This window comes from Tachysurus fulvidraco, unplaced genomic scaffold (assembly GCF_022655615.1).
Source record: "Tachysurus fulvidraco isolate hzauxx_2018 unplaced genomic scaffold, HZAU_PFXX_2.0 HiC_scaffold_51_np12, whole genome shotgun sequence".
In the NCBI taxonomy this organism is placed as follows: domain Eukaryota; kingdom Metazoa; phylum Chordata; class Actinopteri; order Siluriformes; family Bagridae; genus Tachysurus; species Tachysurus fulvidraco.
This window is the reverse complement of record NW_025927271.1, coordinates 202,582-220,000: the sequence shown is the minus strand read 5'-3', so window position 1 is coordinate 220,000 and position 17,419 is coordinate 202,582. Positions and strand designations below refer to the sequence as shown.

General features: G+C 36.3%; 2 protein-coding genes across 3 annotated transcripts in view; one reads left to right on the top strand and one right to left on the bottom strand.

Moving 5' to 3' along the window:
- The window catches only part of LOC113660215 (C-type lectin domain family 6 member A-like), a 12,631-nt gene extending 396 nt beyond the window's left edge, over nt 1–12,235 (top strand). Inside the window, exons 3-8 of one of the 2 annotated variants that reach the window (XM_047809819.1) lie at nt 9,170–9,289; nt 9,486–9,575; nt 9,730–9,801; nt 11,291–11,445; nt 11,564–11,676; nt 11,795–12,235. In XM_047809819.1, coding sequence (XP_047665775.1) covers nt 9,170–9,289; nt 9,486–9,575; nt 9,730–9,801; nt 11,291–11,445; nt 11,564–11,676; nt 11,795–11,957 — 713 coding nt within the window. In that variant the 3' untranslated portion in view covers nt 11,958–12,235. Of the gene's footprint in view, nt 1–662; nt 753–934; nt 1,007–2,322; nt 2,359–2,460; nt 3,437–9,169; nt 9,290–9,485; nt 9,576–9,729; nt 9,802–11,290; nt 11,446–11,563; nt 11,677–11,794 lie in introns of those variants that run through there. The other variant, XM_047809820.1, reaches the window with a different exon arrangement.
- LOC113662805 (C-type lectin domain family 6 member A-like) overlaps nt 1–17,419 on the bottom strand; it is a 229,774-nt gene that overhangs the window by 162,842 nt on the left and 49,513 nt on the right. The window lies entirely within an intron of this gene.

Here is a 17,419-nt window from a genome sequence, read left to right as displayed (position 1 = left end):
CCTGCCAGAAGGACAGTATTCAGTTCTCCTGTAACCAGAGCTATTTAGGGTTAGGAGCCTAGGGTTAGGTTTTTATTTTTTTATAAAGGAACAAGGAGTGACACACACAAAAGGACAGAAAAAACTATTGGTATATTGTAAAACAGGTAAATGTACTGTATGTAAACCTGACTTCATTTTTGGGGGCAGGTTCCTTTTCTCTGTTTTCCTGTGTTATAAAGTTAGAGAAGTAAAACTATTTGTGTTGCTATTTTTCTTTTTAGGGAACAAGTTCCTAAAATATTAGAACTATTTAAAATACTGTAACTGTGCATGGCATTAGGTCTGGAAATGACTTTATCTATAGTGCAAAGTATGAAATAACTAACACTCTGATATCTCTGACCGCACTGAGCTGAAAGACAAGAAGAAACCAGGAAAGATCTTCAGATTTGCTTTTGGTCTCCTAATACTTGGTGTTTTATTAACACTCTGTGTTGTAGGGATCCTTTGTAAGTGTTAATTTGTGCTTATCATATCATAATAAAGTGTCTCCTTCGATCCATCAAGTGAGATGAATTCATCCTAACACGAAAAACTTACATTTATTTACTTAATTAATTATACATTTAGTTTTCATTGCTCTGTGAATTAATTTAACCCTGAGTATTTTTCTTCAACAGATCACAATAAAGTGGTTTCATATGAGATATTAAGTGAGCAATATTCTAATATTACTGAAACATTGATGATGCAGGAACATGAAGCCAAGGGTAAGGGTTTATAAGAGCTTCCTGTTTCCTTTAATAGTTTGCTGTAGCTGCAGTGTATACAGTACGTGGATTAAAAAGAAGAGTTTTGTGCTTCTTGCCTTCTAATAGTAATTCTAGTAATTGCCCCTTTGTTATTAATATTTATTTATTTATTTATTTATTTATTTATTTATTCTCCTTAGAGACAGAAAAACTGTATGAAGCACTGAAGGTGAAGCATCTGCAAGTTCAGGAAGATCTCGCTGCATGCAGTGGTAAGATAGTGGTGTAGATACAGTACAGTAGATAGCTGGGAATAACAACTACTAAGCCACACAGTGGTAGACCGTGTAAAACACAAGGCAGGTTCAGCACATGCTGAGGTGCACAGTATGCATAACTCACCAACTTTCTGCAGAGTCCATAGCTACAGACCTCCAGTCTTTGTGTGGCCTTCAGATTAGCTCAACAACATTGTGTAGAGTGCTTCATGGAATGGGTTTTCATGTCTGAGCAGCTGCAACCATGCTTTACATCACCAAGTGCAATGCAAAGCGTCGGATGCAGTGGAGACATGTTCTCTGGAGTGACAAATCACACTTCTCTACCTGGAAATCTGATGGATGAGTCTGGGCTTAACTGTTGCCAGGAGAACGGTACTTATCTGACTGCATTGTGCCAAGTATAAAGTTTGGTAGAGGGGATTATGGTGTGGGGTTGTTTTTTTTTCAACAGAGGACAATTCTTGGTTGTTGAATATGAATATTTGATATTCTAAAACAGCTAACTTTAAGTTTAGCTATAGTTTGTATTAAAGGTTTATTTTACCGTATAGTTGTCATAGATATTGTATAGCAAACTTTACACGTATGTCTTCATATTTTATGGTGAAAAAAATGCCAACTCATTGATTACTCAAGCTAGTGAGACGTAATGAATTCCAGTTTACTAATTAAGGTGTTATTGCTGTCTGGATAAACAGTTCGCTCCTTTACTAGCATCTCAACATAATATAACGATCTATAGATTTTCATACAGTATCTATGAACATTTGTAGGATCCTTATATGAACATACAATGTTAAACCAGTTAAATGAATAAATGAGTGCACCTGGGCCAGAGGGAGGGTTTTTTGTGTGTACGGGGGAAGCTCACAGTTTTTTGACCATGAAATATGACCGCGAACTGGATCTTTATCACGAATATGTGAGATATATCGTGTTTGAGCATATACTTTCATCATTTTGGAATTTTTTTTAGTTGTTTAGCTACACATGTGATATGTTCAGGATTGGCGTGGACTATGAACTGTGGATGAATGAACAATGGAACTATGGTGACTGTATGATATGCTTGTTCCAGTAAAAGACACTCAACAGCATATAAAGAACATTTGCCTTTATTGACACGCGTCAATTAATAGCTCACTCCCCAGACACGATTCACTTTAGTGGAAAGTCAGCTACAAATACATTTACTATGTACTTTGTAATGTTAAGTTGCTTTGAATAACATTTAGAAAGCAATAAGAATTAATAAAAATATAGATCTTAAAAACATGATGTATGGTTTTGTTTTTGTTTTTAACAAGATGATGACTTGCACTATGTCAGCATTCCAGTTCCAGGTTAGTCATATTGTGTTTAGGAGGGTAACAAAGGATGGATAATAAAACATATGGATTTTTTCTCTTTTTATTTTCTGTAACTGCACATTGTATCTGACACAGGGCTTCATGAATGTCTGCTCTCCATCTCTGATTTGATGCTTGCAAAAGCCATTGATACATGCAGGGCTAAAGAAGTAAAAGCAAAGGTTAACACAACCACACATAGAGACCAAGTTCAGCTAAACAAACCTGAGGTACATGTGTGTGTGTGTGTGTGTGTGTGTGTGTGTGTGTGTGCGTGTGTGTGTATGTGTGTGTGTGTGAGAGAGAGAGAGAGAAAGAGAGAGAGAGAGAGAGAGATATTGAAGGATGCCTTTCAGTCTACATATAAATATTGCATTCTTTTCCCCATCATTCTTGGTCATTTAGTTGTTAAAAAGTCATTGCAGCGAATGTAGCACAACAAATGTACAGTGACTTAGTGTTCTGTACACATATTCATATTTCATATTTAATATTTTCATCATTCATATTTTCACAGAAAGTATAAGTTAACTAAAATGTACATGGTCTGTAAAGTAGTCTTTATTTATTTTAACCTCTACAAAGTATTTCTACATCATTTAAAATTATTCCCTTGTTGATGTATTTTTCTTTGTAAAGTTATCTCAGAAAAATACAATACGGTGTTCTAAGTGAGCAGTATGCTAATGTTACTGCAATGTTTATGACCCCAGAACACAAAGCCAAGGGTTATGTGTGGTTTTAAGAGCTTCCTGTTTACTTTAATAGTTAGCAGTTACTGTATATGTGAGAAAAAAACTCAGTTGTTGAGTTTTGTGTTTCTTATTTTTTAATATTCCTCTTATATTTTCTGGTTTATTATCATCAACATCTATTAACCATTTTGTATCAGAAATTATTCACATTTGACATAGAGATAGAAAAACTGTATGAAGAACTGAAGGTGAAGCATCAGCAGATTCAAGAAGAAGAAATGAATTCAGCTTGCTAGTTTGAACTGAGGCTGAACCCGAGATGCTTAACCTGAGATCACTCTAGAGCTGAATGACAACAAATGACAACAAAAAATTAGTTAGTGAATGACAACAAAAAATTCAATTGAATCTACAAAAATGGCAAAATAGATACTGTAGTAGTTAAAAATGTCCTTCTCCAACAGGCAGAAATCTGAACAAGTGCTGTAAATGATGAGCACCATGTAAATGCTCATAATCACACACAGAGAGGACGATGTTTATGTAAATACACAGGACGGAAAACGCTACTACTTCTTTCTTTTATCATTATACTTGTATTAATGTGGGAGAACCTGCCAGAAGGACAGTCATCAGTTCTCCAACAACAAGAGCTGTTTAATTTCCTTTCTTCCTTATGATATCTTCATAATGGGACCATGGAAGTCAGACACATAAAAGGTTTCCAGAAAAAAAAGTCTTGGTATATTGTAAAACAGGCAAATGTATGTACGCAACTGTACAATGGTGTGACTTCAAAATGGTCCAAGGCTGAAATAGTACATTTTTAAAAAGATTCACCTACAACATTTCCTGGAGACATTAAGCATATATGAAACATGACACACGGGTTAGGAAAACGGGGAAAAAGTTAATTATCCAACAGGTAGACATCTGAAACTGTTATATTTTTAAATAAATATTTTAGATGTTGAAAATATATATGATCAGGCATCATAAATTATAAGGATTATTAATTGTTAGGATCACAAACAGTGGATGATGACAATGTGAACACACACAGCCACATCTGAATACTAAACAACGCACAGGTATGTGTTTGTACTCATTATACTGATTATCTCACTTCTACTTGTATTATTTATTAACTAAAACATGTTTAATATTTAGCTTCATCTAGTTACAACATCATCATATCTGCTCTTGGTCTTCTGCTGCTTGGAGCTTTACTGTAGCATCACTCTGTGCTGTAGGGATCTTGTGTGAGTATTAAATAGCACCTTAATCTGTTGTTCAAATTACAATAAATAAAATAGTTTGATGGTTAAATTAGAAGGATTCTATTTACCAGCCATTTATACTAGACACACACAACACATTACAATAGAATGTTTATGTACCTTTGGTGCTTGGCCCCTAGAAACGTTTTCATTCATCTATGTCTGAGTTTAGCCCTGATGTTCTAGTTCAACAGATCACAATAAAGTTGTTTCCACTGAGATGTTAAGTGAAGGACACGAGAACACTACAGCCGAACTGATGGGGCTAAAACACAAAGCCACAAAGCCATTGGTAAGAGGATTCTGAGGTTTTCCTGTTTGCTTCAGCAGCCAGCTGTTGGTCTTCATCATGTCCCAAAAGTCTCCATACAAACACTTTTTAGCTAATTCACACACACACACACACACACACACACATATATATATATATATATATATACTGTATATACCCACCATAAATTCTTACTGCTAACACAAATTAGCTAACTAGCATGAGTTAACCTGACAGGATTTCAGAGTGTATTTTGGCATACGCCTACTTATACATGCAAACAATCTTACTTCTAATTAAAAACTATCTAACTAACATGAGCTAACCTTACAGGATTTATTAATTTCAGTGTGTGTGTGTGAGTGTGTGTGTGTGAGAGAGAGATAGAGATAGAGAGAGAGATTATGACTGGTGGTGTTTATTGCCTTTTTGGACTCCTTTATCATTTGTAATGTTGCTCCGATTTAAAACAGTTCGGCCCAGACATTTTTAGGGAATGTCCAGTGAATGTCCCGTCCAGAGACAAGCTGTTTCGTGTTGAGGTTTTGTTCAAACCGACCATCGAAAATACCCTCTCTAATGAATATGCTTTTTTCAATGGTTGTTGCATTAAATCTTACCCAGATACAATAGTGCTATTTTCTGATTGCCTATTGTGTAGCCTCTTTTTTTTGATTGTCTGATAAGTGTCAGGCTCGACTAAGAACTCCAGGGGACACGCGCTTGGTTCCTGCCCGGTTCCATAGAAACAGCGGTGCGGACAGATACATTTTGGGCACTGCGGCATATTAAATATATGATAAATAGTCAAAAAGTTTTTCTGCATGAGAAATACAATGTGTGGCGGGAGAGAGTATCAAAAGATCGAAATGCATGACTGTCACTCTCAATGTGTGACTCTTGAGAGCCCTGTATTAAGCTTATCAACTTCTTTAATAATCACACACATCATATTGTACAGTATATGATATATTTAAGTTTACTATTGATTCAGTATAATACTGTGTTTGCTTATTTCCTTGTTTGTAAATGCATTATAGTTTTTAAAGCTTAACAATAAGCTTAATATAACCTTTTCATGCAGTTTTGTTTGTACATATAAAAAGGTGCAGAATGAAAAATAAAACTTACAGGATGGAATAAAATTAGAGGGTCTGTAAAGTGGTCTTTTCCTGTTCACTTGGTGTCTCTGTTGAGGAGTAACACCAGGAAAACAAGATTTGACGTTTGCATGAATCAGTTTTTCCTGGTTTATTGTCATATTAACCCTTTTATCAGAAATGATTATCTTTTGCCATAGAGATGAAACACTGTATGAATAACTGGAGGTAAAACATCAGCAAGTTCAGGAAGAAGACAATAACATAAATTAATTCTGCTTGCTAGTGTGAACTGAGGCTGAGACCAAGAGGCTTAACCTGAGATCACACTAGCAAGCAGAAGTCACTCATTTCATGTGTTGTGAAGCAATAGCGAGGTTCAGAAATGCAAGCTGTCTATGTATGGAATAAAAACACTGTCAATAATAATTGTACGTAATTCAAAGCATTTGTGTGTAAATTTTAATTTTGCAGAGTTGGATCCCAAAATTTACGGCCACGACAGGTTACAGATACGAGATTTTGTGTGTTTGTTCAAATACAACTCCAAAATGTACGACTATGACAGTTTACACACACAACGCTTGTTTTCACAACACCTCTTTTTCACACACGAAAAACGGTCTGCGAAACAACTGTCAAAAATACGTCATCACGTTCAGAGGCATTACTATCCGAGGGAAGATGAATCGATTCCACGAAATGCGCATGCGCCCCGCCCTCCTTTAAACCACCGGCGCCGAAATGGCGGATTAGCAGCCAAGCGCTCACTCATCGTCTCGGGTAAAAAAAAATTTTCCTTCCAAATTTGGACATGTTTAAGGGTTAGTTATCACTAATAACAGCGAGGAGTAATATTACAGATATAGGTTAACTATAGTAAGTAAGATTAGCTCTCAGAGTAAGGTTACATTATGTGCTTAAAGAATACAGCTGTTTAGGAGGTCATCACTGCAGTCTGTAGCGTGATGAGATAGGCCTACATAAAAGACACACACCTCACACCTAGCCATTTCTTGCTGCACTGACCCATTTGACTTGGACCTTCTTACTTGTGTCCACTGATATTGGAGTGGTTCGCCATTTTCTGTTGTCCAACACTTAAGGTGTTGGTCAACATCGACACCAGATTCAGGGCTGAGTGCAAGATGTCACCTAATGGAACCTGATAAACAATAAAATATGACTTTAACACTTAAGCAGTGAACACATATTGCATGACGTGTGTATTCCAGTGCATGTACACAGCTGTTAGTAAGTTAACACTTAAAATTGCTAATTCTTTTATGTAGGCCTATCTCATCACGCTACAGACTGCAGTGATGACCTCCTAAACAGCTGTATTCTTTAAGCACCTAATGTAACCTTACTCTGAGAGCTAATCTTACTATAGTTAACCTATCTCTGTAATATTACTCCTCTCTGTTATTAGTGATAACTAACCCTTAAACATGTCCGAATTTGGAAGAAAAAACCAACTTACCTGAGACGATGAGCAGTGTTGTAATGTAACGGAGTAAAAACACTTCGTTACTGTACTTAAGTAGAAATGTCGCGTATCTGTACTTTACTTCGCTATTTAAATTTATGTCAACTTTCACTTTTACTCCACTACATTTCCTAGATAAAATGTATACTTTTACTCCATTATATTTCCACTAAGCATCTTCGTTACTACAAAATAGAATCAGAAGAAATGTGTGACTGCAATAAGGGAGGTTTGGTGGATCACTGCTCCTAGATTGCATTATGCTCCGCACGCTGTACGGAGAAGCACAGGTACGCGCAGCGTGCACGCGCAGTCAGAGCTGGAGGCGTTTATCTATAACGTTAATCGAAAAGCTGCAAATACAGCAACCAAAAGCAGTGAAATTTCACTATTCTTATTACCAGAGTTGTAGCACAAACAAAATATTAATGCAACCAATCCATACAATACTAAATAAAAATAACATTTATTGATTTTTTATTGAACATTAAATATTCTTTGTGAATATTTGTTTATTAATGACTGCATTCATTGGACACACTGTAGAGAATACACACATACATGAACTGATCTGATTCAAGACTGGCATCATTACATCATGCATAACATTTTGGTGTCCACTTTTGCCATTTAATAACACCATAACTTTTGGCTTACTATGTAGTCATATAATATATAATATAAAACTCTTCTTGTTTTAAATTCTCACTGAGGGCTAAAACCCCTAAAGATGAAACCCTAGAACTGCCCCTGATCTTATGCCTACTGAAAATCACGGAAATTTTACTTTTTACTTTTACTTCAAATACTTAAGTACATTAAAAATCAGAAAATTACTTTTGATACTTAAGTACAGTAAATATCAGATACTTTAAGATTTTTACTTGAGTAGTATTCTAAAAGGTGACTTTCACTTCTAACAAAGTCTTTTTCTAGTATGATACTTGTACTTTTACTCAAGTATTGTTTTCTAATACTTTATACAACACTGACGATGAGTGAGCGCTTGGCTGCTGATCCGCCATTTCGCCAGTGGTTTAAAAGAGGGCGGGGCGCATGCGCATTTCGTGGAATCGATTCATCTTCCCTCGGATAGTAATGCCTGTGAAGGTGATGACGTATTTTTGACAGTTGTTTCGCAGACCGTTTTTGTGTGTGAAAAAGAGGTGTTGTGAAAACAAGCGTTGTGCGTATAAACTGTCATAGTCGTACATTTTGGAATTATATTTGAACAAATACACAAAATCTTGTATCTGTAAACTGTCGTGGCCGTAAAAATTTTGGGATCCAACTCCGCAAAATTAAAATATACTCACAAATGCTTTGAATTACGTACGATTATTATTGACAGTGTTTTTATTCCATATCTATGAAGATATAAGTTTTGATCTCTGCAAAATGGACAGTAGTGAAAACTATCACTCTCCAACAGGTAGATATCTGAAATGTTTATACATGTAAAAATATTTAAATAAATGTTTGATGGTTATGTTTGGTATCGTTTACATGAAGTGTTGTAAATGACAATATTATTGTGTCTGCTCGTTATCAGACACAGAGGATGATATTTATGTGAATACAGAAGATTATCATGCAGAGCTGAAAAATTCAGGTATGTGTTTGTCTGGTGATTAAATACTGATACTGAGAAATAGTGAGGTTAGTGAATGACGACTACAACAACATAAAAAAAAACCAAACAATTCAGACTAGTGTTATGTCACACATAACACTAGTAACCAGGTAACAAGTAACCAGGATTTCGGGATGCAAAATTTTTATACAAATATTACATATAAATATTTATAATGGGTCAAATCTAATGTAACCTATTAAAAATATCTAGTCTAATATTTATCTATATTTTATCAAACTAATAATGGAAAAAGCAACAGTAACAACATAATACAGTGGGTCTAGATCTGACTCTAAAACAAAGATGTATGAAATAACGAACTCTTTTCTCTCAGATATCTCTGACCGCAATGAGCTGAAAGACAAGAAGAAACCAGGAAGGATCTTCAGATATGCTTTTGGTCTCCTCCTAATACTTGGTGTTTTATTAACACTCTGTGTTGTAGGGATCCTTTGTAAGTGTTAAGTTGTGCTTATCAGCTTTATCTTTGTTCTCAATCATCAAATCATAATAAAGTGTCTCCTTTGATCCATCAAGTGAGATGAATTCATCCTAGCATGAAAAACTTACATTTCTTTACTTAATTAATTATACATTTAGTTTTTATTGCTTTGTGAATTAATTTAACCCTGAGTATTTTTCTTCAACAGATCACAATAAAGTGGTTTCATATGAGATATTAAGTGAGCAGTATTCTAATGTTACTGAAACACTGATGATGCAGGAACATGAAGCCAAGGGTAAGTGTTTATAAGAGCTTCCTGTTTCCTTTAATAGTTTGCTGTAGCTGCAGTGTATATGTTGATTAAAAACTCAACTCTCTTCTAATAGTAATTCTATTAACTGCCCCCTTTCGTATTAATATTTATTTATTTATTTATTTTGGTTTATTAGAGATAGAAAAACTGTATGAAGCACTGAAGGTGAAGCATCTGCAAGTTCAGGAAAAACTCACTGCATGCAGTGGTAAGATTCTCTCATCACTGTGGGTAGATACTGTAGATAGCTGGGAATAACAGCTACTAAGCCACAAAGTGGAGACCATGTTAAACACAAGGCAGGTTCAGCACATGCTGAGGTGCACAGTACGCAGAACTCACCAACTTTCTGCAGAGTCCATAGCTACGGACCTCCAGTCTTTGTGTGGCCTTCAGATTAGTTCAACAACAGTGCATAGAGTGCTTCATGGAATGGCTTTTCATGTCTGAGCAGCTGCAACCATGCTTTACATCACCAAGTGCAATGCAAAGCGTCGGATGCAGTAAGGACATTTTCTCTGGAGTGACAAATCACACTTCTCTGCCTGGAAATCTGATGGATGAGTCTGGGCTTAACGGTTGCCAGGAGAATCGTACTTAACTGACTGCATTGTGCCAAGTGTAAAGTTTGGTAGAGAGGATTATGGTGTGGGGTTGTTTTATAGGGGTTGTGCTTGTCGCCTTAGTTTCAGTGGAAGGAACTCTTAATGCTTCAACATACCAAGACATTCTGGATAATTTCCTGCTACCAACTTTGTGGGAAGAGTTTGGGGATGGCCCCTTTCTGTTCCAACATGACATGGATGAGAGAGTTTGGTGTAGAGGAACTTGACTGGCCTGAACAGAGTCCAGGTCTCAACCCAACAGAACACCTTTAGGATGAATTTGTCAGCAACGCGCTGATAAAAACAGACCCAAATGCAGGAAAGCGTAAACATTTACAGGGTTTATTAAATAAAAACATAAAACAAGGACACAGACTAGGACACAAGACGACATAGAAAGACAGATGACGACAACATGGACTCCGCATGCTCAAGGCAATGCGGCTTGACTAAATACTAATAACAGTTAAACACATGATGTACAGGTGTACTCATGCGGGGAGGACGAGACATGGGTGGCGGAGACACGTAACACAGAACATAAACAGAAGCACAAGCCAAGACTTCTCGTCCAACATCAGTGTCTGACCTCACCAATGCACTTCTAAAGGAATGGTCAACACTCTTATAAACACAAACAAAAACCTTGTGGAAAGCCTTCCCATAAGTGTTGATGCTATTAGAGCTTCAAAGGGTGGGACAACTCCAAATTAAACACAACAGATAAAGGGGATGTCATTGAAGTTCATTTGCATGTTAAGGCAGAAGTCACAAAATTTATGGCATAGAAAGACAGAGACAGACAGACAGACATTTGACTATACTGTATTTTCATGGTAATTTGAGAAAGTATGTTTCATATTTTGGGACACATTTTTTAATTGGTCTTTACTTTCGTCTTAAATTACACATTTCAATTATTTGTAGCATATTAATTTGTTGCATCAGAATTTTATTATAGCAATACATTATATAAATGCATCATTATTATTATTATACTGTATATGATTATACAAACAAGCAAAGTCATGCAATATAGAGTATGCAAATATATTACCCAAAGTCTGATTTTCATCTTGTCTTGACAAACAGCAAATAAAAACAATGGACAATGTGAGGAAGGATGGAAGTCTCTTGGTTTAAAGTATTACTACTTCTCCAGTTTTAAACTGAACTGGGAGCAGAGTAGAGATTACTGTGTGGAGAAAGGAGGCCACATGGTGATTATAACCAGCCAAACTGAACAGGTTTGAAGTGTAGAGCTTCTTTTCTTTCCAGTTTTTCAGATAAAATGACATTTTTGGTCTCTATTTCACTTGAATTGATTACAGGTGTAAGCTTTATGTGATTTATGTTCTATATTAGAATTTTGTAGTTTCACAAATTGGAGAAACACACTGGATTGGTTTGAATGACTTGGAGACTGAAGGACAGTGGATGTGGGTGAACAACAAGCCTTTAAAGGAGACAGGTGTAACGTAAGAACAGTGTTCACTCACACAGTCTATAAACTCATTTTACTGTTCTTTTGTTTTTTTGCATGAAATGAAATAATTGTTTAAGAAACTAACTAATTACAAATTTAATTCTATGTAGGTTCTGGTTTAGTGCTCCAGAGGGACCAAATGAGCCTGATAACTGGAAAAAGATGGACCCTTCTGGAGAGAATTGTGCTGCTCTGGGGGATGCAAATGGTAACATGCATACATGGTTTGATGCTTCTTGTAGTACAATCAAAAAGTGCATCTGTGAAAAGTAAAAGACTTTTCACTTACATTTGAGTCTGCAAATACTTGTTTTTATGAATGCAGGAAAGTTCTTGGTTGTTGACTATAAATATTTGATATTGTAAAACTGCTAACATTAAGTTTATCTGTAGTTTCTTTCATTTGTCATACTTGGATCATGTGTGTGGATTTTCTCCTTCTGCCTGTGGAAATCTTTTAAATTGTACTGTAGGGATGAACATGTGTCTATTTTATGAATGAAGTGTGTCCAGACTATGTTAGCTGAAGCTAGATGTAACCTTAAGTTGCTTTGAATAAAGAAATTTAATAAAATTGTACAAGTCTGGGGAAAAACTGATTTGTTATATTGTTCATTTCATTACTTTAAATTTCCATCTGTTCATCTTCTCTAAAAAAGTACTCTGGGGTAGTTTCAATACATCTCTCCTTAGTAGTTTATGCTGCCACCTGGTTCCAATTACACACTTCCTATTTAAAGGAACTTGAACTTGACCTCGGCGCAAAGTCTCGACTTGTTCTGGCCTGTCATTCTGAGCGTTTCAGACCTGCCAACCTTGGAAATTTTTTTTGAGTAGCAACTTATTCAGCGACACTACGCGAGGTGAGGCTCATTTGCTGGTCAGTGTTGATTAAGTTCACATGCTCACTCATCACAACTTTTTACTTAGCACATAGTTCTCACTCACCACCATATCAAGTTATTCAACATACAAGTAGACCATGAAGAACTCTTTTATTGAAAAGGCAACATAAAAACTATTTTAACAACTCTTTATGTATTGCCATAAATTAGATCTAATGAACTAAACATTTGACAACACATACATATGTTAATTTTCTCAGCAATAATGCAAGACTCTAGACTTCACTATGGTTTTGACTGGCTGATCATATAATAATACCTCCCTCATCATTTCTACTTTCTGCTTCAATTTCCCTGCTTTTCACAAAAAATTTCACAATTTCACAATTTCAAAATTTCACAATTTATCTGTGAATGGCTTCCTGCTCATTAGTGAATCGCGTTCTGTGCAATTGTGAATCACTGCACGCATTTGTGGATTGCGTTCTGTGCATGCGTGCAGTGATTCACAATTGCACAGAACGCGATTCACTAATGAGCAGGAAGCCATTCACAGATAAATACAATTAAATATATATTTAATTTTTTTTTTTTATTTGCAAATTCACGTTATTTATTTGTGAATTTCATTTCTTTTCGTGAAATTTGTAACATATATTTACGGTTTGCTTATTGTGCATTTGTTGATTTAAAAATATTTGTGAAACTCTTTATATTTATTTGTGGATCATAGTATATTTATTCAGAATAACGAAACAATTCTGACCCCATAGTGATTCACCAAAACTCCCTTATTGCAGTCACACACATTTCTTCTGATTTTATTTTGTAGTAACGAAGATGCTTAGTGGAAATATAACGGAGTAAAATTATACATTTTATCTAGGAAATGTAGTGGAGTAAAAGTGAAAGTTGACATAAATTTAAATAGCTAAGTAAAGTACAGATATGTGACATTTCTACTTAAGTACAGTAACGAAGTGTTTTTACTCCGTTACATTACAACACTGCTCATCAGTGTTGTAATGTAATATTACAGAGATGGGTTAACTATAGTAAGTAAGATTGACCACAGACTGCAGTGATGACCTCCTAAACAGCTGTATTCTTTAAGCACCTAATGTAACCTTACTCTGTGAGCTACCTTTAAACATTTGGAAGGAAAAACAAACTTACCTGAGACGATGAGTGAGCGCTTGGCTGCTGATCCGCCATTTCGGCTCGGATAGTATTCCGGAGGCACGGTGGCTTAGTGGGAAGCACGTTGGCCTCATACCTCCAGGGTCGGGGCTCGATTCCCGCCTCCGCCTTGTGTGTGCGGAGTTTGCATGTTCTCCCCGTGGTTTCCTCTCCGGTTTCCTCCTCCAAAGACATGCATGGTAGGTTGATTGGCATCTCTGGAAAAATTGTCCGGAGTGAATGAGAGTGTGTGTGTGCCCTGCGATGGGTTGGCACTCCGTCCAGGGTGTATCCTGTCTTGATGCCCGATGACGCCTGAGATAGGCACAGGCTCCCCGTGACCCGAGGTAGTTCGGATAAGCGGTAGAAAATGAGTTAGTGATGGCCAGTTCGTGAACGAATCGTTCTTTTGAACCAGTTCTTTTTAGTGAACTGGATGAACCGGTTCACCAAATCGGACTGATTCGTTCTAAACAGTTTGCGACTTGAGTCAGCGCTGATCCACAAGTTACTAAAGTTACTCACTTTCAGTCATGCCTGAAAGTCTGTCCGACTCTAAATAAACTAATATCCCGGAGTATATGTAACTCCTGTACACTGAACTGACATGTTGTGCTGAGAGAAGCTCTCTCAGAGAACTGTGAGCGCAAGCTGTTGATACTGCGCATGCTTGAATAACTGAACTGGTACAGCGAATCACCAGTACACTGAACTGAGAACTGTTTCTTTCGGACGCTTCCGAGAACCGATGAACTAGTACAGCGAATCATTAGTACACTGAACTGAGAACTGTTTCGGACGCGTCCGACATACTGTTGATGCTGCGCATGCGTGAACCTTCAGAGCAAATTATACATATTGGGATATGCATAGTAACTAGTTATAGGCTATTAAACATTTTTATTAAAAAAAATCAATATATGTCACTCAATATATGTCAGTTAATTTTACTGTTGACTATTGTGCAGGTTAGTCTGTATTTTTATAAATTGCTTTTTGTAAATTGATGAAGATTAGTTTATTAACTTTATATCTTTAAGACACGTAAAACATCCACGTTTGCACATAAATGCCTGTACTGCGTGTTTTAGTTGCAAAACGTAAATGTAAGAAACGTATTCAACTAAAGTTATGATTACAAAGAACTTTTCGAATGTGTTAAATTGATTGTATTAATATCTGTCGGGGGCAGATCTACCGATCTGTTGTGGTGAAGAAAGAGCTGAGCCACAAGGCAAAGCTCTCTATTTACCGGTCGATCTACGTTCCTACCCTCACCTATGGTCATGAGCTTTGGGTCATTACCGAAAGGATGAGATCCCGGATACAGGCGGCCGAAATGAGTTTCCTCCGCAGGCAAAAATGCCACACAAGGCAAAAATGCCACACAAGCATAATCATGCAAAGGACAAAGGCATATATTAGTTCTGTGTAACAAAGCAAAACCAATGTTACTCACCTATCGAGAAGGAAAAAAGCGCCTCGGCGTCTTAAGTAAAGTCGGCCACATATTCACAGGTCGGAGTTTCCCGAGTCAATAACTCCTGAGCTAAACGCTGTTACTACACAAAACACGGTTGTAGCTGCCTCTCTACATTACTACGATAGAAAAGAGGTGTTATTTGTGTAGTAACAGCGTTTAGCTCAGGAGTTATTGACTCGGGAAACTCCAACCTGTGAATATGTGGCCAACTTCCTGCTCCTTCAGTTCTCTCCAGCGCTGGAAAGCTGATCCTATATTAACACGTCCTACTTCTTGCCTTATCGTAAGTCTTTCTTCTCTTTCTTTCTTTGTTCTTTTCCTCCATGTCAATGTTAAAACCGCTTTCTGCTAATGTCACACATGCGCACTGAACACTCTCTCCGCCCATCTTGACAAGACACGCCCCTTTCTGCTCATTGGCTACACGTTTGTTTTGTTTTTTTTGTTTATTTTTCGGCCCGACTCAGTTTTCTGAAGCATTTCTCAAAAAATCGGAGACCCTACCTTTAAGCCCACACCATTATTCTCCATGACTATACAGTTATAAATAGTCATCCCAATAGATTTATGCTTAAAACAATGTATATAAATATAGCACTGAGTATATTTAGGTAAAATATAGTAAAGAAAGTCATAAAGCGATTCAGTCTATAAAAATGGAAGCACATTAAATCTCTTCCACCACTTAAAAAATCACCATAATGTGCAGTTTGATGAGTGTTTACAACTTTGAGCTTTGTCTGCTACATCAGCCATGAAAACTAAGAAGCCTGAAAAGTTTTCTGTCCCAAAACGAAGCTTGTTGGAAGCTTTGTTTACCTGCAGCATGATGTATTAAAAGAAAAGTACCAGATGGCATGATGTAATGAATGTGGTATAACACATGGCTAAAGATATGTACAGAAATGTACACTGAGGTCAGACCTTATAAAGTCAAACAGGACATGCGAACCATTCATCCAAAACATACAGAGATATAAATGTTGCTCTACATCGAGTGCAATCGTATTAAGCTTATCAACTTTAATATCACACACATCAGATATGATATATTTAAGTTTACTATTGATTCAGTATAATACCGTGTTTGCTTATTTCCTTGTTTGTAAATGCATTCGATTTTTTAAAGATTAATAATAAGATTAATATAACCTTTTCATGAAGTTTTGTTTGTACATACTGTATAAAAAAGGTGCAGAATGAAAAATAAAACTTACAGGATGGAATAAAATGACAGGGTCTGTAAAGTGGTCTTTTCCTGTTCACTTGGTGTCTTTCTGTTGAGGAGTAAAACCAGGAAAACTAGATTTGAGGTTTGTGTGCCTCAACTTTTTCCTGGTTTATTGTCATATTAACCCTTTTATGAGAAATGATTATCTTTTGCCATAGAGAATGAAAAACTGTATGAGTAACAGAAGGTGGATCATCAGCAAGTTCAGGAAGAAAAAAAAAAATAACACAAATGAATTGTGCTTGCTAGTGTGAACTGAGTGTGAGACTGAGAGGCTTAACCTGAGATCACACTTGCAAGCAGAAGTCACTCATTTCATGTGTTGTGAAGAAATAGCAAGGTTCAGAAATGCAAGCTGTCTATGAAGATATGAGTTTAAATATCTGCAAAATGGACAATAGTGAAAACTATCACTCTCCAACAGGTAGATATCCGAAATGTTTATACATGTAAAAATATTTAAATACATGTTTGATGGTTATGTTTGATATTGTTTACATGAAGTGTTGTAAATGACAAGATTTTCACTGCTCATTATCAGACACAGAGGATGATATTTATATGGATACAGAAGACTGTCATGCAGAGCTGAAAAATTCAGGTACGTGTTTGATTAAATACTGATACTGAGAACTAGTGAGGTTAGTGAATGAACAACAACAATAAAATTCAATTCAGACTAGTATGATGTCACACAGAGTAACAAATCTATTGTAACCTATTAAAAATAGCTAATCTAATTTTATCAATGTAATATTGAAAAAAATATATGTGAAAAAGCAACAGAAATCGTTTTTTTCCCCTAACTCCATAACACAGTGGGTCTAGATCTGACTCTAGTACAAAGATGTATGAAATAACGAAGGCTTTTCTCTCAGATATCTCTGACCGCAATGAGCTGAAAGACAAGAAGAATCCAGGAAAGTTCTTCAGATATGCTTTTGGTCTCCTCCTAATGCTTGGTGTTTTATTAACACTCTGTGTTGTAGGGATCCTT